General features: G+C 43.6%; 1 protein-coding gene across 4 annotated transcripts in view; it reads left to right on the top strand.

Annotated features, from left to right (window-relative positions):
• Positions 1-24,939, top strand: part of DST (dystonin) — a 783,726-nt gene that overhangs the window by 136,693 nt on the left and 622,094 nt on the right. For 2 of the 4 annotated variants that reach the window (XM_082250081.1, XM_082250080.1), the window contains exon 1: positions 20,921-21,183. The exons of the other annotated variants lie outside the window; for them this stretch is intronic. In XM_082250081.1, the coding sequence (XP_082106207.1) occupies positions 21,087-21,183 (97 nt within the window). In that variant the 5' untranslated portion in view covers positions 20,921-21,086. Of the gene's footprint in view, positions 1-20,920; positions 21,184-24,939 lie in introns of those variants that run through there. 4 annotated transcript variants of the gene reach the window in all.

The following is a 24,939-nucleotide window of genomic DNA, read 5'->3' as shown; positions in this document are numbered from 1 at the left end:
TTGCAAAGATTTCAAACAAACTTCTTTCATGTTCTCATTATGGGATATTGTGTGTAGAATTTTGAGGAAAATTATGAATTTAATCCATTTTGGAATAAGCCGGTAACATAACAAAATGTGGAAAAAGTGAAGCGCTGTGAATACTTTCCAGATGTACTGTATGCGTATTTTTTCCACTAAACTTTTCAATGTAATGTATATAACTCTTTGGAACCAAATGCAAAATCATATGCTCTGAGGTTTTAGCTTTCAGCATTTCTTTGAGAGTACACTGGAAATGTCACTGTCATTGCAGCAGTTTACTGTACATAGACTTTGCATCAGCACCTCTTTAGTTTGACCATAGTCTACTGTTTTATAATGCATGTAATTACTAATAAATACATGAAAGTTGCATTAGGAGAAATAAAAAAAGGCCTCATTCAAATTGGGGCTGGCACCCACACTGTAGTCAGGAGGCACTGGTTTTGGTGTCCCCACTGCAAGGGTAGCTATTTCATATTTATATTCCTTTAGTATAATACCAATGTGGTTAGTAAGCTCAGATAGTTGGCGATTATATTTTTAGTATATAAAACATCTAGCAGGTGGAGGCAGCGCAGTAATCCATAATAATTCTGAGGACAGTGTGGTCTGAACTTGTGTTTCTTCTTGTGTTCATTGGAAGGAACAAGTGACAGCTGGGGCCATCTGCTACAATAATTGCTGGTTCACACTAGTGCCATGCCAGACATCGCATGTGATTCGCATCGCATTGCTGTGCAGATCACATGCAATGTCTGTGTGATGCGATTTCAGCCAAAAAAATATGTGGCTGAAATCGCATCGCATTCGCACCCAAAATGGCGCAGGACCCTTTTTTTGGTTCACACTGGAATCGGATCGCATGGGTGTTCACACCTAGCCAATCCAATTTCTGCACTATTACACAGTTCGCACTGCGATCTGCGAACCAATTTTGGGGTGTAATTCACTTTACATTGACACCCCCAGCGATTTGCAGATCTCAGTGTGAACCACTGTGCGATTCTGGTGCGGGAACCGGCACTGATTCGCAGGATTTCCCGCATCGCACCAGTGTGAACCGGGACGAATTGTAGAAACATGACAGTGGGAAGTAAAAAAGGTCTTGAATAAATGCAAGAAAGACACCTACAAACCAAGGAAAATGACATAATGTGGCATAGATGGTACTGAACTTACATAGAAAACATAATACATGCAGTATTGGTATTATCCTAAATTTAATGATAACATTGTTTTTCTTTTTTTTTCCTGTGATCAGCTACAATTATTCATATTATATTACTGTTTTTTGTTCTATTGTTCTATCAGCTATATTCATTTCAAGCACAGCAGTTTTGAATGGATGGCTGATGTAGGCTTTCTCACACTACATATTTGTGGGTAAATCTCTCCTTTATTTCTGTTTTGGGGACAATGTAAAATTTGATACTTTCACTTTTGGTGATAATGGTAAACAATGCAAATAAAGAGGGTGAATCTCTCTAAGCGACTTGTCATGTGATTTGACACCCACTTTGCGGTGCCGCACCGATTTGAAAAAGTAGTTCCTGCACTACTTTTGCTGATTTCGGGTGTGACTTGGATAGACATCTTCTAAGTCGCACCCAAAGTTGCACGGATATGCGACCTTCGATTTCAGATGCAGTCGCACTATTTCAAAGTCGCAGTCAATGTGAACAAAGACATAAGGGGGCACAGACAGCAATCATAACCTTAAAGGTATAATAATCTTGCTGTACTCTATTTAGAACAAATAAATAAGGTTTTAATAAGTCCACAAATACCCCTTTGGCGCAGTGCATGTAAGCTCCCTCCCAGGCACCACTATATTCCCCCACTCTTCTTTCAGGTTTAGAGTTTTTGGCCATCTTGATTGGCTAGCCCAAGATAGCACAACTCCCCCACAGGTGGTAATTCTTCTCTGTACCTCCACCTGAATGCCCAAATTCGATTTGAAGAATTCAGCCAGGCCAGTTCTTTGGGTCTTCCACCAGTCTTTGGTTCCCTGGTGTCGCCATGTTTACTAAGGGAAGCCTGCTGTGACTCCTTGCGGCTTCACACTGTGTATGCGCGAGCTGCTCTGTGCTTTGTGAAAGGTCCTGCAGCTTCCTGGGACGTGTCCTAGAAGGCTGCAAGCAGAGAGAGGGGTGGAGAACTGGATACTAACCTGCACAGACAATATAAGATCAGCGACTTATAGTGTGACTGTGATAATGCGGTGGGCTATCTGGCGCTAACTGACACTGACTGGGAAGGACTCCAACTGACACTGATGTCGCTAGTGATACTAATACAGTGATCAGGGATAAAACTGTACACTATAACTGTACTATTGACACTGGCTGGGTGACAAGGCAATCAAAGGGCAATCAAGCAATTTTTACATTTTTGCTATGGGCCTGTTTTTTCAGCAATACCTTCCTCGTTACTTAATGAGGACCTTCAGTCTTCACAAAAACAAAGTCAACAGCTACAAATACTGCTGCTGCTGACTTTTAAAAAAGGGGCACTTACTGTACCTGTCCAAGGATCCAGCACCATACAAGGGGAAGTCTGATGTGACTCCTTGCGGCTTCATAGCCGGTTTCCCACTGCGCATGCGAATGGTCCTGCAACTTCCTGGAATCTGTGACGTGTCCTAGAAGCTTTCGGGCAGGGAGGGGGTGCAGAACTGGAGAACTTCTGCTCAGATTGGCTAAGCGGTAGGCGGTAGGCGGTCGGCGCGGAAGTGGGAGTGGGTACTTGCCAAAACTAGGTGATGACCCCCCCCAATAAAAAAAATAAAAAAACCTTGAAAAGTGGGAAAGGAGGGGGGGGGGGGAGAGATGTTAAAGTAGAACTTACCTCCTTCTCACGGGTGTGGCTTTGAAATTGCACTACTTCATCGCAATTTCAAAGGAGTACATCAGTGCAATTTTGCCCTGCGATTTCCGCTTGCCACTTCATTTGACAGGAGTCTATGCAAGTTGAAATGAAATCAGCAAAAAGTAGTGCAGGAATAATCGCTGCAACATGAGTCGCGGCAAGATGAACAATTCCATTTGCCTGCAATAGGCTGCGACTTGTCATGTAATTTGGTACTGTCAAATCACATGCCAAGTCGCACCGGTGTGAACAGGGGCTAAGGGTGAAGTTCTGCTTTAACCACTTCCCACGAATCAACGTACCTGTACGTAAGTCGCGCCGCAAATGTAAACGATGTTCAAACCACACATGTGAGGTATCGCTGCGATCACCAGAGCGAGAGCAGTCCTTTTAAAAAAAACACCTACACTGTGACTAAACTGGTAACTGTTAAAAAATTTTAAACTGTCGCCTGTTGAGATTTTTAAGTACCGTAGTTTGTCACCATTCCACGAGTGTGCTCAATTTTAAACCGTAACATGTTAGGTGTATCTATTTACTCGGCGTGACAACATCTTTTACAATATACAAAAAAATTGGGCTAACTTTAATGTTTAGTTTTTTAAATGCAGTGAAATTTATTTTTTTCCCAAAACATTGCGTTTGAAAGACTGCTGCACAAATAGTGGGTGAATATTGCAACGACCACCATTTTACTCTACAGAGTCTTTGCTAAAAATATATATATATAATATTTGGGGGTTCTAAGTAATTTTCTAGCTTAAAATACTGATTTTACCTTATAAACAACATGTGTCACAAATAGGCTTGGTCCTTAAGTGGTTAAGATAAAGTATATGTATGTATCTGTCTGTTTGAAGTCCAAAACATTGTTTATAAACATTGTATCCAACAGCTGTTTTTTTTTTATTGTACTTCTTTTTTTTTGCAACTTCTAGAGGTCTAGGATTTACACAGCAACTACTGGCTTTTATTTTAAGAGCTAGGAATTGCTGGCAAGTGAGATGGGGAGGATGTGGCAGCAGAGCAGAAGGACTGGATGTGCTACACATGCCCTGTGTATTTTAATGAAGTCTTTTGGGGCATGTATAGCGTGCCCACTGTCCTCAGCTAGTTAAATACCAGGAAAAGATCTGTAGGGCAAAACAAAGGGTTTGTTTTAATTCCCCCCTCCCAAGCAGTATATATTCACCGTTCCTTCACACCACCCCTATTTCTCCATTCAGCTGCTGGCAGAAAGAAAAATACTTTTGGGTATGGAGGACATTATAACTCATGCCAAGTGGCAGCACTGGGCTAATCACCAAGCACCAGAAATGTTAAAGGTGAAGAGCCCATAGCCCTGTATAAGCTTTGATTTAAACCAGCCTTTTTCAACCAGGGTGCCCAGGCACACTGCGGTGCCTTGAGGTTTCTTTAGGGGTTCCTTGGCAAAACGCCTAAAAATTGCCCAAAAGATGTATACAAGTTGGCGTGTAGATGAAGGTTGCCTTTTTAGTTACACTAAGTCACAGGATTTCATTGTGCACCATTACAACCTTTTACCTGCTGGTGTTCTAATGACCAATGGCATCATCAGTTGATAAGGAGGATGTCATGGCATCCTTGTTTCACATGCCCCTGCCCCTGCCCCTCTCTGTCAGGGTCACATTAGCCGAGTGATTGAGAAAAACTGAAGGAGAAGAGAAACACTGGAATACTAGTCAGTACCAGTTTGCAAAATTGTATTTGCTTTGGAAGAATACATCATTTCTAACGTTGGGTGTCCTACTTGGACTTGTGAATGTTTGCATTATGTAAAACTATTAGAAAAGCTTTTACATATTAGAATGGGTTGCCTTGAGACTTTCCATAATTTTTAAAGGGTGCCTTGACTGAAAAAAAGGTTGAGAAACACTGATTTAAACAATTCTCTTTGCTTACACAGTGGTCTTCTCCTGAACCAGAATGGAGTAGTATTTGCTGCTGGGGAGGGAAGGGACTGATTAATTGCTTTGCCCTGATTACCTACTATGGCTTATAATACAGTCCCATTTAATAAAATGGCATTATGTGGAGTATAACAAGTTTGTTTTGGGATTAAATTCAGTTTACAATCAAAGCAATGCCATACATTTCAATATACCAGCTACTAATTTATGGTATTTGGTATGTGTCTCCACATAAGCTGTGCAAATTAGCTTGTAAATGCATACACACCAGTAACACATTAGAAGCATTTTTTGTCATGCCTTTTTAATATTTTCCATGTGCTGGAATTTTATCAGTACGCTCCAGTGTATGGTGGCACACACTGTGAAAAAAGAAAGCATGCCATGCTCCAATTAGATGCAACAGAATAGCTGTTGGAATGGGATGCTATGAACCGTAACCGTACACACTTACTTGCCTAATGCACTTTTCTTGTATTTATTTTAGGACTTTATTATTTAGCAAGCTAAATATTCAGAGTCTTTAGGCAGAGATAAAAGACCTCAATTTATGCTAATTAACCAACTAAAAAAAAATTGTGAATTTTCAAATACATCTCAGTGAGGGAGATTTACTAACACTGGAAAGTGCAAAATCTGTTGCAGCATAGAAACCAATCAGCTCCCAGTTTCTTTCTTTTTTTATTATTAAAGCTTAAAGCGGAGTTCCACCCAAAAGTGGATCTTCTGCTTTAAGGATTCCTGACCCCCTGACATGCCACATTTGGCATGTTATTTTTTTTTTGGGGGGGGGGGGGGTGGTACCTAGTTTTGACAGGTACCCACTCCCACTTCCGCTCGGGCTGCCTAGGAGGAAGTTCTCCTCAATCTTCTGGAACACGTCACAGGTCCTAGAAGATTGCCCGGGCACTAAGAATACGCAGCGCAACTCGAGCATGCGCAGTGCGCACCCGGCTGTGAAGCCGCAAGCTGTCACAGCCTGGTGCCTACACTAGTGATGTCGGTGCCACGGGGAGAGGAGGGAGAGGAGGCTTCAGGTTGCCACATACTGGATAGTGGGACAGGTGAGTCAGCTGAATCCATAGTCAGAATCCGTAGTCAGCAGCTACGGATTCTGGAGAAAGCCAAAAACACAGCTTTCTTTGCTCGGAAATAATAGTCCTGAGTCGTGTATTAACCCTAAATGCGAATCCTGTGCCACAGTTTCCTATATTCTCACAGTGACAGGGCCTCTCACTGTCACAATACATTATATATATATATATATATATATATATATATACACACACACACACACACACACACACATTTTAGAGCCATCAGTGCTCTTGTACTATAACAGAAGTACTGTGGACTGTGGGAAAACAGGCTGAATCTTTAGATCGCATTCAATCTGTGGTGGTGCATTGCAGTGTATTACTGCACATGTGTTAGGCCCCATTCATATCTGATAGCTTGAAACTCTAAACCACTCAGCATCCAAAATCAAATGTATTTCAAGGGTGGCTGAGTGGTCAGGTGTCTACAGCTTGATGCCTAGTGCTCCAAAAGTTACATGTGCTATTTTTGAGGCAGACTTGGATGTTTTGGTTCCCATAGGATTGAATAGGTGTGCCTGACAATGCATAAATCAAACATTTTAACCTGTAAAGAACTGATTTCCTCTCCCTAGTGTTTTCATTCACACCTGAGCTGAGCATTTTCAGGCGTTTTTTCAAGCGTTCTTTTCAGACCTTTTTGAGTGTGTTTTTTTAAGCAGATTTGCAAAAATTATAGCTGTTTTTTCAGCCGTTTTTCATGTAGGCATTTTCGTTATGACCAATAGAAATCTGTATAAGGTGTGGAGTGATGCTAGAAAAGGAGAAGGGAGCTGCAGTTTGAGCTGAACATACCTGAAAAAAAAACTCAAATTTCTTGCTGTTTAGGTGTATTCCAAGTTTATGGGGACAAAAACACAAATCTGCCTGAAAACTAGCTCATGTACTTTTTTGAGCGACAGGTGTTTTGCTACAGGCGACAAAAGGCTCAAATGTGAACAGGGGCCATTGAAATGCATGGAATTTTGCTTGTTGAGTGTTTCTGAGTGTCGACTTTTGAGCTGAAAAACACTCAAGTGCAAGTGGGGTCTAAAATAAAAAATGCCTACACATGAAAAACGCTTGAAATAAGCTTCTAAAACACTTGTATACAGTTGTGCTCATAAGTTTACATACCCTGGCAGAATTTATGATTTCTTGGCCATTTTTCAGAGAATATGAATAACACAAAAACTTTTCCTTCACTCATGGTTAGTGTTTGGCTGAAGCCATTTATTATGAATCAACTGTGTTTACTCTTTTTAAATCATAATGACAACAGAAACTACCCAAATGACCCTGATCTAACGTTTACATTCCCTGGTGATTTTGGCGTGATAACATGCACACAAGTGGACACAAATGGGTTTGAATGGCTATTAAAGGTAACCATCCTCACCTGTGATCTGTTTGCTTTTAATTAGTGTGTGTGTATAAAAGGTCAATGAGTTTCTGGACTCCTGACAGACCCTTGCAACTTTCATCCAGTGCTGCACTGAGGTTTCTGGATTCTGAGTCATGGAGAAAGCAAAAGCATTGTCAAAGGATCTGCGGGAAAAGATAGTTGAACTGTATAAAACAGGAAAGGGATATAAAAAGAGATCCAAGGAATTGAGAATGCCAATCAGCAGTGTTCAACTGCCAGGAAAATTGTTCGGGCAGCAAAGAAAAACCCACAAATAACTTCAAGTGAAATACAGGACTCTCTGAAAACATGTGGTGTGGCTGTTTCAAGATGCACAATAAGGAGGCACTTGAAGAAAGATGGGCTGCATGGTCAAGTCACCCGAAGAAAGCCATTACTGCGCAAATGCCACAAAGTATCCCGCTTACAATGCGCCAAACAGCACAGAGACAAGCCTCAAACCTTCTGGCACAGAGTCATTTGGAGTCATGAGACCAAAATTTAGCTTTTTGGCCACAACCATAAACGCTACATTTGGAGAGGAGTCAACAAGGCCTATGATGAAAGGTACACCATTCCTACTGTTTAACATGGAGGTGGATCGCTGATGTTTTTGGGGATGTGTGAGCTACAAAGGCACAGAAAATTTGGTCAGAATCGATGGCAAGATGAATGCAGTATGTTATCAAAAAATATTTGCATTCATGAGCCCAAAAGCTGTGCATGGGACGTACTTGGACATTCCAACATGGCAATGATTCTAAACACAAGGCCAAGCCAACCTGTCATTGGCTACAGCAGAATAAAGTGAAGGTTCTGGAGTGGCCATCGCAGTCTCCTGATCTCAATATCATTGAGCCACTCTGGGGAGATCTCAAACATGCAGTTCATGCAAGACAGCCCAAGAATTTACAGGAACTGGAGGCTTTTTGCCAGAAAGAATGGGCAGCTTTACCATCTGAGAAGATAAAGAGCCTCATCCACAAATACCACAAAAGACTGCAAGCTTTCATTGATGTTAAAGGGGGCAATACACGGTATTAAGAACTGGGGTATGTAAACTTTTGATCAGGGTCATTTGGGTAGTTTCTGTTGTCATTATGATTTAAAAAGAGTAAACACAGTTGATTGATAATAAATGGCTTCATCCAAACACTAACCATGAGTGAAAGAAAAGTTTTTATGTTATCATTCATATTCTTTGAAAAATGGCCAAGAAATCATAAATTCTGCCAGTGTATGTAAACTTATGAGTACAACTGTACACAAAAACCATGAAAACGGCTAAAAAAAATCGCTCTGCTCGGGTGTGAATGTAGCTTTTACATGGTAGTTCACAATGCACTGTGCTTTGCACTGTGCTTTGGTGTCCATTAATGAAACCGAGATGAGCAGCTCATCTCCGATCATTTTTGGTTTATGAAACATGTTCTCCACTGATCATCTCCACACACAGAGAATCTGTCATTGACTGACACAGAAATGGCCACTTTATGAAGCTGTGATCTCAGCACTTCACTAGCGATCTGTGCCAGAATTCACACTCCCAGATTCACCAGCCCACAGGCGGAGAATCGGGGAGAGAAGACAGAATTCGGGGAGAACTAATGGGGAAGAAGGAAGAATATTGACTTCCTTCTTCTTCGATCAGACCCCCCCAAGACAGTAAACATCTCCCCCTGCCATATTTATGTATATACATATACATCTCACAAAAGTGAGTACACCCCTCACGTTTTTGTAAAAAAAATTTATTATATCTTTTCATGTGACAACACTGAAGAAATAACACTTTGCTACAATGTAAAGTAGTGAGTGTACAGCTTGTATAACAGTGTAAATTTGCTGTCCCCTCAAAATTATTCAAAATGTCCAAGTAAGGCCCAAAGCGTCAATATTTTGTGTGGCCGCCATTATTTTCCAGCACCGCCTTTACCCTCTTGGGCATGGAGTTCACCAGAGCTTCACAGGTTGCCACTGGAGTCCTCTTCCACTCCTCCATGATGACATCACGGAGCTGGTGGATGTTAGAGACCTTGCGCTCCTCCACCTTCCATTTGGGGATGCCCCACAGATGCTCAATAGGGTTTAGGTCTGGAGACATGCTTGGCCAGTCCATCACCTTTACCCTCAGCTTTTTAACAAGACAGTGGTTGTCTTGGAGGTGTGTTTGGGGTCGTTATCATGTTGAAATACTGCCCTGCGGCCCAGTAGTCTCCAAAGGAAGGGGATCATGGTCTGCTTCAGTAGGTAACAGTACATGTTGATATTCATGGTTCCCTCAATAAACTGTAGCCCCCCCAGTCCCGGTAGCACTCATGCAGCCCCAGACCATGACATTCCCAGCACCATGCTTGACTGTAGGCAAGACACACTTGTCTTTGTACTCCTCGCCTGGTTGCTGCCACACACACTTGACACCATCTGAACCAAATAAGTTTATCTTGGTCTCATCGGACCACTGCACATGGTTCCAGTAATCCTTGTCCTTAGTCTGCTTGTCTTCAGCAAACTGTTTGCGGGCTTTCTTGTGCATTGTCTTTAGAAAAGGCTTCCTTCTGGGACAACAGCCATGCAGACCAATTTAATGCAGTGTGCGGCGTATGGTCTGAGCACTGACAGGCTGACCCCCCCACCCCTTCAACCTTTGCAGCAATGCTGGCAGCACTAATACATCTATTTCCCAAAGACAGCCTTGGATATGACGCTGAGAATGTGCACTCAACTTCTTTTGTCAACAATGGTGAGGCCTGTTCTGAGTGGATAATAGAAAAATAGTGCAGCGCAATCCTAGTGGTAAAATTATAAAATCATGCAGAGTCCCAGTGTTAATAGGTGTCCATATAAACAGATAAAAGTCTCCAGTGTAAAGTGGTCCTAGGGCAATTCCATAAGGTGCTTGTCTCCACGAGTGCTCATGCAATCCCACCACCTGTTCACACTGCCGCTCACCTTAACAAAGAGACCCTACAGGGTCAACCAGCATTTCATCTCAAAATCAAAGCATCCTCACACTTTCTTCCTTAAGCGTAGTAAATGATTACACCTCCGATGCACTGTCAGCTCCTTGGAGCTGACAGTGCATCGGAGGTGTAATCATTTACTACGCTTAAGGAAGAAAGTGTGAGGATGCTTTGATTTTGAGATGAAATGCTGGTTGACCCTGTAGGGTCTCTTTGTTAAGGTGAGCGGCAGTGTGAACAGGTGGTGGGATTGCATGAGCACTCGTGGAGACAAGCACCTTATGGAATTGCCCTAGGACCACTTTACACTGGAGACTTTTATCTGTTTATATGGACACCTATTAACACTGGGACTCTGCATGATTTTATAATTTTACCACTAGGATTGCGCTGCACTATTTTTCTATTATGTATTCAGAAGGTGTTTTGGAGATATTGCCCTTGAGTGCTTAGCTGCTGGTCCATTTATTAGTGGTGTGTACAAGAGTCCAGCGCTGAATATTTCTTTTTATTTGATTCTTTTTATTTGAATCTGTTCTGAGTGGAACCTGTCCTGTTAAACCGCTGTATGGTCTTGGCCACCATGCTGCAGCTCAGTTTCAGGGTCTTGGCAATCTTCTTATGGCCATCTTTATGTAGAGCAACAACTTTTTTTTCAGATCCTCAGAGAGTACTTTGCCATGAGATGCCTTGTTGAACTTCCATTGACTAGTAAGAGAGAGTGAGAGCGATAACACCAAATTTACCACACCTGCTCCCCATTCACACCTGAGACCTTATAACACTAACAAGTCACATGACACTGGGGTGGGAAAATGGCTAATTGGGCCCAATTTGGACATCTTTACTTAGGGGTGTAGTCACTTTTGTTTCCAGCAGTTTAGACATTAATGGCTGTGTTGCGTTATTTTGAGGGGACAGCAAATTTACACTGTTATACAAGCTGTACGCTCACTACTTCACATTGTAGCAAAGGGTCATTTCTTCAGTGTTGTCACATGAAAAGATATAATAAAATATTTACAAAAATGTGAGGGCGGTACTCACTTTTGTGAGATACTGTATATTTATATATATATAAAATTGTGTGTGTGTGTGTATATGTGTATATATATATATATATATATATATATATATATGTATACAGGGCTCAAAATTTCAAGTCATGAGCTACTAGCCAGGCCTTAAGAGTTACTCGCCACATGTTGCCCCACCCAAACCCTACCCTGCTCCGCCTCTAAACATGCTCTCGTAAAATATCTCATAAAATTACACTGTTAATGCAGAGTGACCACAGCGTGCCCCCTTTCAATGCAGAGTGACCACAGCGTTCCCTCTTTCAATGCAGAGTGACCACAGCGTGCCCCCTTTCAATGTAGAGTGCCCACAGCGTGCCCCCTTAAATGCAGAGTGACCACAGCATGCCCCCTTTCAATGCAGACTGCCCACAGCGTGCCACCTTAAATGCAGAGTGACCACAGCGTGCCCCCTTTCAATGCAGAGTGCCCACAGCATGCCCCCTTCAATGCAGAGTGACCACAGCGTGCCCCCTTTCAATGCAGAGTGACCACAGCATGTCCCCTTTCAGTGCAGAGTGCCCACAGCGTGCCCTCTTAAATGCAGAGTGACCACAGCGTGCCCCCTTAAATGCAGAGTGACCACAGCGTGCCCCCTTTCAATGCAGAGTGCCCACAGCGTTCCCCTCTTAAATGCAGAGTGACCACAGCGTGCAGAGAGACCAGCGTGCACTTACCTGATGCATCGCCGGCTTCTCCTCAATCCTCCGCGTCCCCCGAGTCCTCCTTCTCCTCCTTGGCCAATGGCAATTGTTCGCCTTTCGGCCAATCAGGAAACGGGTCTCGGACCCACTTCCTGATTGGCCAGGAGGAGGATCAGGAGGAGAATCCGTGTAACAATAGCGAATATTCATTCGCTTTTGTCACACAATGGGTGGGCTCAGGGTGCACTGCTCTGAGCCCCAGGTCCACCCTTTTCTGAAGAAGAATGACTCGCCATCCTCATCATTCCACTCGCAAAATGCGAGCAGGCGAGTGGAATTTTTGAGGGCTGTATATATATATATATATATATATATATATATATATATTTTTTTTTTTTTTTGTGTAGGGGGACTATTTATTTTATTAACATTAGGTGGGGGTCTTCTCTGATTATTTACCACTGCTGAATAAAAGAACTGTAATCTCGCTATATCTCACAAGATTACAGGTGGCCCATTCACTTTTACACAGATCTCGGCCGTTTTCAGAGAAAAAACGTCTCCTCTGTTCTCCCTTTGAGAAGTGACGTTCTCTGCTTCATAAACAGGGTGAGAGGAGATACTTTTCCTCTGAGAACTGCTGAAAAGTGAACTAAGTTTCCTAAATGTACACCTTTGTGAGTTACCCTGCATTGTGTGGGTGCTGTAAGGCTTTCAGGTGGCACTACTGATGCCTGTTTTTTCAGTTTTGTTTTTTTTATTTTCAAATTGCAAATATACATTGAGCCAAGCATTCAGCTTGTGGTTGCGGTTCAGCCTCATTGATCTCCAAGTGTGAGTTTGAGGCTGGGTTCACACTGATGCGAAATTGGATGCAGGTTTCCCCGCATCCAATTCACATGACAGTAGAGTGTGACCGGCTCTCAATGGAGCCAGTTCACCCAGCAACAGGGCGGCCGCAGAGCACACTGGAAAAGGGTTCTGTACGTCTTTGACTCCGTTTCAGTTCCGAATATAGGCACAAATTGAGCTGATTCGCACCTGAAACTGTGAACAGGGATTCACCGGACCCCAGGCACGAACCTACGGCCACAACAGTGTGAACTTGTGTCGCTGCGGCTGTGATGCGAGGTGGTGCGGCCATGGCATGTGTACAGCCCTGTCAGGCTGCAATGTTACAATTCCAGTGTGAAAAGAGCCCTAACACTAGAGTTCTTCAGCAGATTTTTCTTCTGTTCCTGTAAAAATTGAAAAGGCCTGTGGGTAGCATCTGCACAATACATGGCATGCTGCTATTAATAATAGACGGCCCGGCCTGTGAGTAGTGTCCTTCCTCTGGCACTGCACCTGTGATGTTTGGCATGGAGTTTCCCCCTGTGTTTTGGAAGATAGATATGTACATGTGTGAGGTATTTTCCATGGCTGCTCTTCCCTCTGCTTTCTCCGGGCGAGGCTCACACATAGAAAAACAAACAAGATGATCTTGTGAATAAATCTTTAGTATTTATAATATACATTTATTACAATATCTTCCTGGAGCCATGCACTAACACTCAACAAAATGATATGTTGGATTTAATTAACTTTTTTTATGTCAACAAGTTGCACATAACTGGGTTATGTTGAATTTAAGTAACAGTAATAGACCATGTTACTTAAATTCAACGTAACCCAGTTATGTGCAACTTGTTGACATAAAAAAGTTAATTAAATCCAACATATAATTTTTTTGAGTGAATGACAGGCTGGAGAGTATGTGCTTATTGAACCTTGCCTTCCTTTATAAGGCAATGCAGAGAGCAGTCATTAGATGTAAACTGCAGTTATCAATAACAACAGAGCAATGCTGGTGTACAGAGTTCATCCGCCATGTTTGTATGTATACATCTGTACAGTCTTATCCAACTCTTGGAGATTCTATGGGCACCATGTCTGATCTGCTTAAGAGAATTTTCTACGGAATTTTCTTGGCAATTTTTTTTTTACAAGGTAAAAATTGTCCCAGTGTTTGTAAAAATTGCCCCAGTGTTTGTATCCCCCACCTCTCTTTATACTTACATGAGTCCCATCTCAATCCAGTGCTGTGCCTGCCTGCAGTGGCTCTCTCTTCTCACAGAAGACCTGGGTCAATCAAATCCTGTAAAGGAGGGAGCAGGGGGCAGAGCTGAGTCATAACGTGTGTCTATAGATGCACACAGCCCATCTCAGGATTGATGTTCAGGCTTCCCATGGCGGCGCACCAGGAAGAGGAGGAGCCTCTCTAATTGCTCAGCATGGGACCAACATTTAGTATGCGATAATAGAATATGCCAAAGAATGTGCATAGACAAATTGTACACACATACAGTGCATCCGAGAATGTTACAGCCTTATTCCAAACTGGATTAGATTCATTATTTTCCTCACATTTTTTACAAACAATACCCCATAATGACTATGTGAAAGAAGTTTATTTGAAATCTTTGCAAATTTATTAAAAATAAAAAAGGTAAAAATCACTCAAAATTAAGCTCAGGTGCATCCTGTTCCCACCGATAATCCTTGAGATGTTTCTACAGCTTGATTGGAGTCCACCTGCAGTAAATTCTGCTGATTGGCCATGATTAGGAAAGGTACCCACCTGTCTATATAAGGTTCCACAGTTAACAGTGCAGTTTAGAGCACAAACCAAGCCATGAAGTCCAAGACTTGTCTGTATACCTCCGAGACCAGATTGTATTGAGGCACAGATCTGGGGAAGGGTACAGAAACATTTCTTCAGAATTGAAGTTCCCAATGAGCACAGTGGCCTCTATCATCCATAAATGGAAGATGTTTGGAACCACCAAGACTCTTTTTTCTAGAGTGGACTGCCTGGCCAAACTGAGCGATCCAGGGAGAAGGGCCTTAGTTAGGGAGGTGACTAAGAACCCGTTGGTCACTCTGACAGAGCTCCAGCATTTCTCTGTGGAGAGAGGAGAACTTCCAGAAGTACAACCATCTCTGCAGCACTCCACCAATCAGGCCTATATGGTAGAGTGGCCAGACATCATGCTTTGGGGATGTTTTTCAGTGGCAGGAACTGGGAGACTAGCCAGGATCGAGGGAAAGATAAATGCAGCAATGTACTGAGACATCCTTGATGAAAACCTGCTCCAGAGTGCTCTGGACCTCAGACTGGGGTGAAGGTTCATCTTCCAACAGGACAACGACCCGAAGCACACAGCCAAGATAACAAAGTAATGGCCACGGGACAACTCTGTGAATGTCCTTGAGTGGCCCAGCCAGAGCCCAGACTTGAACCTGATTGAACATCTCTGGAGAGATCTGAAAAAGGCTCCTGATGGAGTTTGAGAGGTGATGCAAAGAAGAATGGGAGAAACTGCCCAAAAATAGGTGTGCCAAGTGTGTAGCATCATACTGAAACAGACTTAAGACTGTAACTGGTGCCAAAGGTGCTTCAACAAAGTATTGAGCAAAGGCTGTGAATACTTATGTACAGTATGTGTGATTTTTTTTTTTTTTTGTTTTTTTCTTTTTAATAAATTTGCAAACATTTTAAACAAACTTCTTTCACATTGTCATTATGGGGTATTAATAATAGCCTTAAGTGTCAATTCACACTAGTACGACTTGTCAGGCGACTTGGTCAGCCTGACAAGTCACGCACAGTCGCGTCCCATAGTGTAGTACAGGAACGGTTCTAATAGGAGTGACACAAGTCGCTCCGACTTAGAAAAAGGGTCCTGTACTACTTCGGGGCGAACTGGAGGGACTTGCATAGACATTCATTTTATGAAGTCCGTGCAAGTTGTGCTGAAGTCGCGGTGCACGCGACTTCACAGGTCGCCCCGAAATTCGTGCCGCTTCAGTGTGAACCGGCACTTATAGTAAGGCCAGCTACAGCGCTTGCTGAATATAACCCTAGCGTGTAAACAATAGTGGTTCAAGTATATATCAAATCAAATTAAATGACTTACCAGAATCAATGGGTCCTATCTGCCATATGGCATTAGGACCACTCACGCTTAGTTGGCCCCCCGGGCCAGGATGGATTCCCCTTTAAATCTCCTATGGATTGGTGTAGGGTTCCTCCTCACGCCAGGGTGCAAGTCAAATATATGTGGGAAAAAGTTTTTAAAGTTTTTATTGCCCCCAAATGGGTTAAAAGCAAGTGGTATCATAAAACAAATAGTTAAAACGACTGGCCGGCGGTCAGCTAACAAGCTGCACGTCCTCTCTGCAGAGTGGCGAGCGGAGCTTTCATATTGCGTTCCACCCGGAGTGACGTTGTTACGCTATGCGTTCCAATCCTACGCGTTTCGTCACTTCCTGTGACGTCTTCAGAGATGGGAAGGCATAGCTAGTGATAGTTATTTATACAGTGCGTACCGCCCCTCTCTCCGCCCATTCTCATTTGTAGCCGGAAGAGTCTAATTGCGGAAGTGTCATGCTAAATGTTCAGCTATATTGCCTGTGTCACCCTCAATTACGGCCAAAATAGTAGATATTATAAATTAATTGTTAAATTATGCTAGAATATTAGCGAAAAAAACAGAGGGGATGTGCAGCCGTGCATGGATCTCAATACAATCATTAATATGAATTCATTAAAAAAACTAGATAAAAATATTTACAATAAGTATATCAACCTCAACACATATACCCATATGTAACCCCTCCTAATTGCAAAGTGAAACAATTAACTTATAAATTACCATATGAATGACTGTGTCATAATAATCCCGAGATTTATAAAAAAATCGGATTGTACAAATTTCAGGAGCCAGGTAGCCAGTGCTCCTTAACCACTTTACCACCGGAGGATTTTGCTGTCTTACGTCCAGGCCACTTTTTGCGATTCGGCACTGTGCAAATTTAACTGACAATTGCGCGGTCGTGCGACGCCATACCCAAACGAAATTTACGTCCTTTTTTTCCCACAAACAGAGCTTTCTTTTGGTGGTATTTGATCACCGGTGCGATTTTTACTTTTTGCGCTATAAACAAAAAAAGAGCGTTTATTTTGAAAAAATAACAATATTTTTAACATTTTTTAATATGAAATTCCCCCCCAAAAAAATGTAAAAATCAAAATGTTTGGACCCCATGCTGTTTTATTTTTTCAATAGCCGTGTCTGGCAATTGTAACCGCAAATCATTTTAAATGTGATTTCTTTCTTATTTCTTTCTTTTGAAATTTCCTTTTTTGCATCAGCCTGTTTTATGCATGCTACAGATGTGCTACTTTACAGGGACGCCCCAGGCACTATATTTAAAAGAATTCTTCATTTTTATTGTTGCACTTTAAGCATTATTAAAATCACTGCTCCTGAAAAAAACCATAGTTTAAAAAAAAAAAACAAAATGTTATTTATTTATTTATTTTTAGCCCCCGTTCACACTAAGGCGACCTGTGAGGCGACCTGGTCGCCTCACAGGTCGCCGTAGGTCGCCTCCCATAGGGAAGCTGCGGATCCGTTCTAATAGGAGCGACACAAGTCGCTCCGACTTAGAAAAAGGGTCCGGAGCTTCTTTGGGGCGACCAGGAGGCGACCGCCATAGACTTCAATGTTATGAAGTCCGTGGCGGCCGCTCCGAGGTCGCGGTGCGCTGCTCGCTGCTCGCACCGCGACCTCGGAGGTCGCGGTGCGAAGTAGCGTCGCTTGCATGTGAACGGGGGCTAAATCTTTTTATTGAATTTGAAAACCACAGCAAAAACAAAAATAAAAAAAAACAAACAAACACAGGTGCAGTCGGTTCACATTACAACAATTCCAGTAATACAAGGATAAGGCACATTACCCACGCAGGGGTCCCGATGAAAAAGCATAGGAAGGTAAAACACAGCAAAAAAGTGCAGCTAGGGCATCAAGTACCAAAGTCAAGGGGGCAACCAGCGACAGTCCAGGAGCCCAGAGAGCGGGGAACCGGGGAGGGGGGCACACAAAAAAAGATGCCCCAACCCAGGAAATCTAGGTGAGGAAGTGGAGCCCACAGTTAATCACTCATGGCAGTGGAGGGATCAGAGAGCCATTTGGCCCAGACTCTGTCATGTTTTTTTGGGCAGCCTCTGTGTGCATAGGTGTCCCTATAAAGAGGTATCACAGAGTTCACTAATTTCTTCCAATGTAACACCGTGGAAGGGGTCTGCTGTTTCCAATGAAGCACTATCGTTTTCCTAGCATAGAAGAGTAATAGGCCCAACAACATCTGTTCAGCCACCCAGGGCACCAAATCATCCAGCAGGCCCAGCAGGCAGATCCTGGGGGAAGAGTCAATCACAACCTGCGAGACCCTCCCGATCACCAGGAGTACCGAAGACCAAAATGTGGAAAGGTTTGGGCAGGACCAAAATATATGAAGGAAATCGCCCGGCTCCTGACCACAGCGCCAGCAGGCCGAGGGGTGGGAGGCGTGAATTTTATGAAGGCGATACAGGGTGAGGTAAGTCCTGTGGGCTATCTTATATTGAATGAGCCTGTCTCTAAGGGAAACCAGTATTTTAAAGGGAAGCTCCCACATATTTATCCAGTCCTCTGGGTCCAAGTCCGGAACATCCCGAGCCCAACGAGCACGTAGGCCAGAGAGCTCCGGAGAGAAGACCCAGAGGAGATGCGCATAGAGAACCGACCGCCCGTTCGGAGCAGTCATACCGCAGGACCCGCTCCAGATCCAGGTTTACCACCAGTGAGCTCCCCGAGGGGGAACTGGGACCGGAAGGCATGGGAGAGCTGGAAATACCGAAACACATGAGAAGAGGGGACTTTGAAAATAGTGGTGAAATGCTCAAAGGAGGGGAAAGAGAGATCCGATGTCACGTCTGAGACCTTTTTGATGTTGTATTTGGTTCAAGCTACTGGGTCAGGGAGAGAAAAAAGGTGTGGCAAGGTGGGGTTATTCCACAACAGCGCGTTGGGGGAGACCGCGGCGCTCGGGTACTCCTCAAGCTGCAAGCCGGTTTTCCAGGCACGGAGTAACAAAATGTAATTTTAATACATGTCCCCCGGTACAGTACCCAGACCCACATACCCATTTTATGACTAATTACTTGCAGTTGCAGATAAGCCTTCAAAATGGTCACTGTGATTTTTCCTGTTCGGCTCCGGTAGACTTCAATGGGGTTCGCCGTTCAGGAGTTCTGCTGCGAACCGAACAGGGGGGTGTTCGGCCCATCCCTGTTGTAAAGCTTAAAGTAATTCTATCACACCTGAGCAGCCCATGCGACTATAGAGTTACACATGTCGGCATATACACAAGTGATAAATAACATCCCATTACCTCTCTCCTCCTTCATGGCCATCCACCAGCTAAACACAATAGGGGTGGGATATTACATCTTGATTAAGGGAGGCTTCACATCCCTGTTATTCTAAGACACAGGGTGGAGGGGCGTGACACAACTTGTGTCATGCGAGAACTACTTGGGTCGCTTAGGTCGCACTTGTGACCGGGCCCTGGACAAAAAAGTCAAATGGTGCTCCTGTTTCAGGCGGGCTCGAGGGCTAGGGCGGGCGCAGTGACATTTGTATAAAGGAGGAGGTTCGGACCATGATGTAAAGTGGAACGCTTACAGTGCCATCATCCACATCCAGAAATATGGTAGAAGGAATCATGTACATTAAACGGTGTTTAGTATCACATTAAGGCAGCCATGGATTGAAATTCAACTGGTTCAGCAGGGACTGGCGGAATTTCAATCCATGTATGGGGCAGGCTGGTTGTATACAGTAGATGTTTATGGATAGATAGACTTCTGTACAACCAGCCTGTTGCACTTTTCTTGAATGATCAGTGCAGCCAGCTATTGATGGTGTTCTGTTGAATAGTGGATCCCCTCGGATAATACATCCTATGATCAGCGCATGGGCAGTATGTAAGGTCACACTAGCTGATCTATTGGTCAGCTGGTGTGATGTCAACACTGCGCATGCGCAGATCGTCGGAGGCAATATCAGACGATCTGCAAAGTGTGAAGGGACAATCTAATTGTCAGATTCTGCCTCGCTTTCTCTGGGCATGCGCGAGACTTGATTGACGGAATCCGCCCTGCAACACACCCAAATCCACCCGAGTATTCCACCTGTGATGTCGCAGAGAGAGCAAGGCAGAATCTGACAATTCGATTCTTCCTCCGCGCTTTGCAGTTTGTCGGATAATGCCTCTGACGGGTCTGCGCATGCGCAATGTTGACTTTACGCCAGCTCATCAATAGGTTATCTGGAGTGATGTTACGTACTGCACATGTGCAGATCTTGTTGGAGGCATTATCCGACAGGATGTACTATTCGATAGAACACGGGCAATGCTGATCATTGTATTGTGCCTGCGGAGAAGGCTCCCCACTGTCAGAATACAATACCTATCGAATGTGTGTGTAGATTGGAAAATTGGATCTTTTTTTTTTTTTTTTTTTTTTCGTTCAACCTATTGGTTGAACGAAAAAAAAAAAAAAAGGTAAATGTATGGGCTGCCCTAAGATCAGTGCTCCCATAGCTCAGTCCCCTGATTAGACATAGCAGACATCCAGTCCAGGCCATAGCAGTAATGAGATGTGAGCAGTCAGAACAATGAGGACTGATTTGGGTGGTCTCTGGCTATATAAGTGTATTTGTATGACAGTGATCAGGTATGAGTCACCATTGTGCTGATCTGTGATTCTATTAGTGATGATCAATGACTAGCTGTGTATAGAGGAAGCTGCAGCCTGATCTCAGCCCCCCAGGGGAATAATCACAAGAAGCAGAGAAGATGCTTCCAGTAGCAGTCAGTAGTGAAGGCTCTCTTCTCATCTCGCATGTTTTATAGCTAGGGGCGGTACTACTCTGCTTCCAGGACGAGGGGGGTTCTGAGAAGAGCTGTGCAATGATCCCGGACACCGCCCAGTCCATGCGCAGCCCGTGCTGTCAGTGCGACCCCTGTGCCCGGAGAAGTCCTGTGACAGCTGGGACGCTGGTGGTCGGCCAGTGACAGGCTGCGGGGGAGGAGGATCGGGGGTAGACGGGGCGTGTCCTAGTGACAGCTGCCCCTCCCCTTCTTCACATCCCGGCTGGTCGCTGCTCTCCCTAGGCTTGCTGGCCGGAGCCCCGGCTGTGTGGACAGGACAGTGATCAGGGCGGCATGGCTTATTACATGGCCAGCTCGGCGTCATCGCAGCGCCGCACGGACGAGCAGGAGTATTTGCAGGCCTATGAAGACGTGCTGGAGAGATATAAAGGTACTGGGCACATAGCAGGGCACCGAGCCGCCTGGAGGATCTCAGCACTCACCCAAAATAGCCGCACACAGGCAGCCAGCGAGTGTCAGTTACTGCAGATAAGGCAGCAGCACAACCTTCCTTCATGGGCACATGCTGCATGACACCGATTCATCATCATCATCCTCTACATACATACATACATACATACATACATACATACATACATAGGCTGCACATGGGTGTCATACATTGGAGGAGCACAGGGGCTTATATAACTTCACCTATATACACATACCTCTGTGCATTGCTCCATAGCCCATCACATCATCCTAAACTTCTAATGGATTTCTATTTGTCCATACTGATCTATGACAGAATCTGAAGAAGCTGTGCATGACAACCAATCAGCTTCTAGCTTTCAATGTAATGCTTAACTGGACAAGCGGAAGCTAGAAGCTGATTGGTTACCATGCAAAGCTGCTCTAGATTCTGCCTGCTCCTCCACTCTACAGTCTCTAGGTATGTTCTGTTTTCTTTGTGATATTGTTATGTATTGGGTTTGTATCGGTCAGTACAGATCTATGGCACACACACTCTATAGGTATGTTCTGTTTTCTTTGTGATATTATGTATTGGGTTTGTATCGGTCAGTACAGACCTATAGCACACACATTCTATAGGTATGTTCTGTTTTATTTGTGATATTGTTATGTAATGGGTTTGTATTGGTCGATACAGATCTATGGCACACGTAGTTTATAGGTATTTTCTGTTTTCTTTGTGACATTGTTATGTATTGGATTTGTATCGGTCAGTACAGACCTATAGCACACACAGTCTATAGTTATGCTCTGCTTTATTTTTGACATTGTTATGTATTGGGTTTGTATCGGTCAGTACAGATCTATGGCACACACTCTATAGTTTTGTGCAGCTTTCTTTGTGACATTGTTATGTTTTGGGTTTGTATTGGCCAGTACAGATCTATGACACACACAGTCTATAGTAATGTGCAGCTTTCTTTGTGACATTGTTATGTATTGGGTTTGTATCGGTCAGTACAGATCTATAGCACACACAGTCTATAATTCTTACGATCTGTTGCACACACACAGTCCATAGTGCAGCTTTCTTTGTGACAATATGATATAGTTACACTTGCCTCTGTCACCCTGATGGCCCACTTTAGTGACACCATACACTGATCATAGGGAGTGTCTCCAGCACACTGACAGGTAATATCCATTATGGTCCATTTGACTGAATGGGACTATAATGGTATTATAGTATAAGAGCAGGCAGCAGGAGTGAGCAGAGGCTAATTGTCTTTATGTGAAGATACGGCTAATCTGATTGCAGCTCAGTACAGACCCTGCCCTTTATTGTTGGGTGTGTGGACTGTGCCGTCATGTTAGGAGGATTAGACGCTCTGATCCACTTGCACAGAACACTTGTTCTTGGCAATGTTTTAATGAAGAAAGGGCTCATTATTTTATTGGTTGAAATAAAAGAAAGTCTTATGTTTTGTTTTATAACGGTCAATCAGTTGGTAAGAGTATACTTTTCCATTTTTTGCATATGCCAATCATTTAATATTCATTGTGTTGTTAAACATATTGTTGTTGTGCCAAGTCTCATCACCCCCCCCCCCTCCTCTCAGACAGTACCACACCCTATTCCAACACTTATAAATGTTTAAGATGCACATACATAGGGCTGATACCAGCGGAAAGCTGTGATTTACACTGGATGAGTGCCCTTTAACCCCTGTTGTTTGCCTGAAATAGATGTGAGTAGTAAATCTTTGGAGACTGCGGCCTGTCATCATATAGTGATTTTACAGCTTGCCAATTGTATCCAGTGAGAACTGCGGGATGTCATATGTGTGTTGCTTTTTACATTGTTTAGATTGGACAATGTATTATAAATGTAATGTTGTGTTTCTCATCTGATCACTGGAGTGTAATGCAGAAGATATGCAGGCCGAGTCAGGATGAGAACATCTCATGTGTGATAACCATTGGACAGAAGACTTCATGCCAGATTCCTTCACAATAATTAATGGGACTTTTCTATACCTCCTCTAATGTGAGCGCCCATCCACCCCTTAGCGATTTGAAGCATGTTTCCAAAAGTGCTCCAACACCAGTTTTTCATGGTGTTCTATTGGCCCATTCACACCCGAGGGATGTGCTGTTACTCATTGATCAGACAACGTACCTGAGATTTTTTGTGGCATGATTGCACTTTTTTGGCGCCATTAGACTTCAATGGGAGGAACTGAAAATAACAGCATCCTGTGTGTTTTCTGTACAATTATGTGCCATCCATCTCCTCCTTCTAGTAACTAGATTTCCATTGGACAAAATAAAAAGGCTCTACCTTGAAAATACCTAAAAATGCAGAAAAAATCTCCAAAATCAAATAAACACCTTCACACTCAAGTGTGATCCAGGCTAACTGTATGCCTTGTATCTTCTTTCTAGTACTGGTAATGTCATTAAGGTTATAGGCTTGGTTCACACTTGTGTGATGCGGGAACCGGCGCAAATCAAGTGTGGGTTCCCGCATTGCATCTCACTCACAGGAAGTTTACACTGCCCTCTGTGAACCGCTGCAGGTGTCAATGTAAAGTAAATGACCCCCCCAAATTGGTTCCCAGTTCGCACTGAGAACTGTGAAATCGGGCAGGAATCGCATCCCATGGGTGTGAACACCCATATAATCTGATTCCAGTGTGGACCAAAAAAAGGGTTATGCACCATTTTGTTCCGAATGTGTTGCAAATTCAGCCTTACAAACTGTATGGCTGAATTTGCATTGCACAGATATCGCTTGTGATTTGCACAGCAATGCGGTGCAAATCACATGTGATGTCTGTGATCGCACCAATGTGAACCCAGCCATAGAATGTTATAGTACTGGTGATATAAAAAGTCAGATTTAACCGCTCGAAATCCATCTATAAGGCCCCTGTCACACGGGCTTTCCGATCAGGTCCGCCTGTCAGTTTTTCAGACGGACCTGATTGGACGCTCCATGCACCTCAGTGGTGACATCTCTGCTGACACCCGCTACTATCCGATCCAATCCTGTCCATGAAATCCAGACGGATGGAAACCCTATTTTCCATCCTTCTGGAGGATCGGATAGAATCGGATGAAAACGGCAGGCAGTCTGTTATTATCCAATCTCCCATAGAGGGGAGCGGGGATCTGGCAGGTCTGTCTCTGCAAAGTAAGTGGTGACGGAGCTGTCATCCGCCTGCTCAACGGGGATCGGTAGATCGATCCCCGCCGAGCAAAATGGAGCCCGTCGAGCGGAAAGCCCATGTGAAAGGACCCTAACTGAAATATACACTCACCAGCCAGTTTATTAGGTATATCTTCAATTGCTTGAAAACACAAATTGATTATCAGCCAATCACATGGCAGCAACTCAATGCATTTAGGCATCTAGACATGGGGAAGATGACTTGCTGAAGTTCAAACCAAATATCAAAATGGGGAATAAAGGGGCCTTAAGTGACTTTAAATGTGGCTTGGTTGTTTGTGCCAAATGGCTGGGCTGAGTATTTAAAAACTGCTGATCTACTGGGATTTTCACACACAACCATCTCTCGGGGTTAAAGAGAAAGGTCCAAAAAAGAGAAAAAATCCAGTGAGCGGCAGTTGTGTGGAGGAAAATGCCTTGTTAATGTCAGAGGAGATTGGGCAGACTGGTTTGAGATGATAGAAAGGCAACAGTAACTCAAATAACAACCAAGATATGCAG

Source organism: Pelophylax lessonae (genome assembly GCF_965119305.1).
Source record: "Pelophylax lessonae genome assembly, chromosome: 3".
NCBI classification, from domain to species: Eukaryota; Metazoa; Chordata; class Amphibia; order Anura; family Ranidae; genus Pelophylax; species Pelophylax lessonae.
This window is presented reverse-complemented; position numbering and strand designations above follow the sequence as displayed.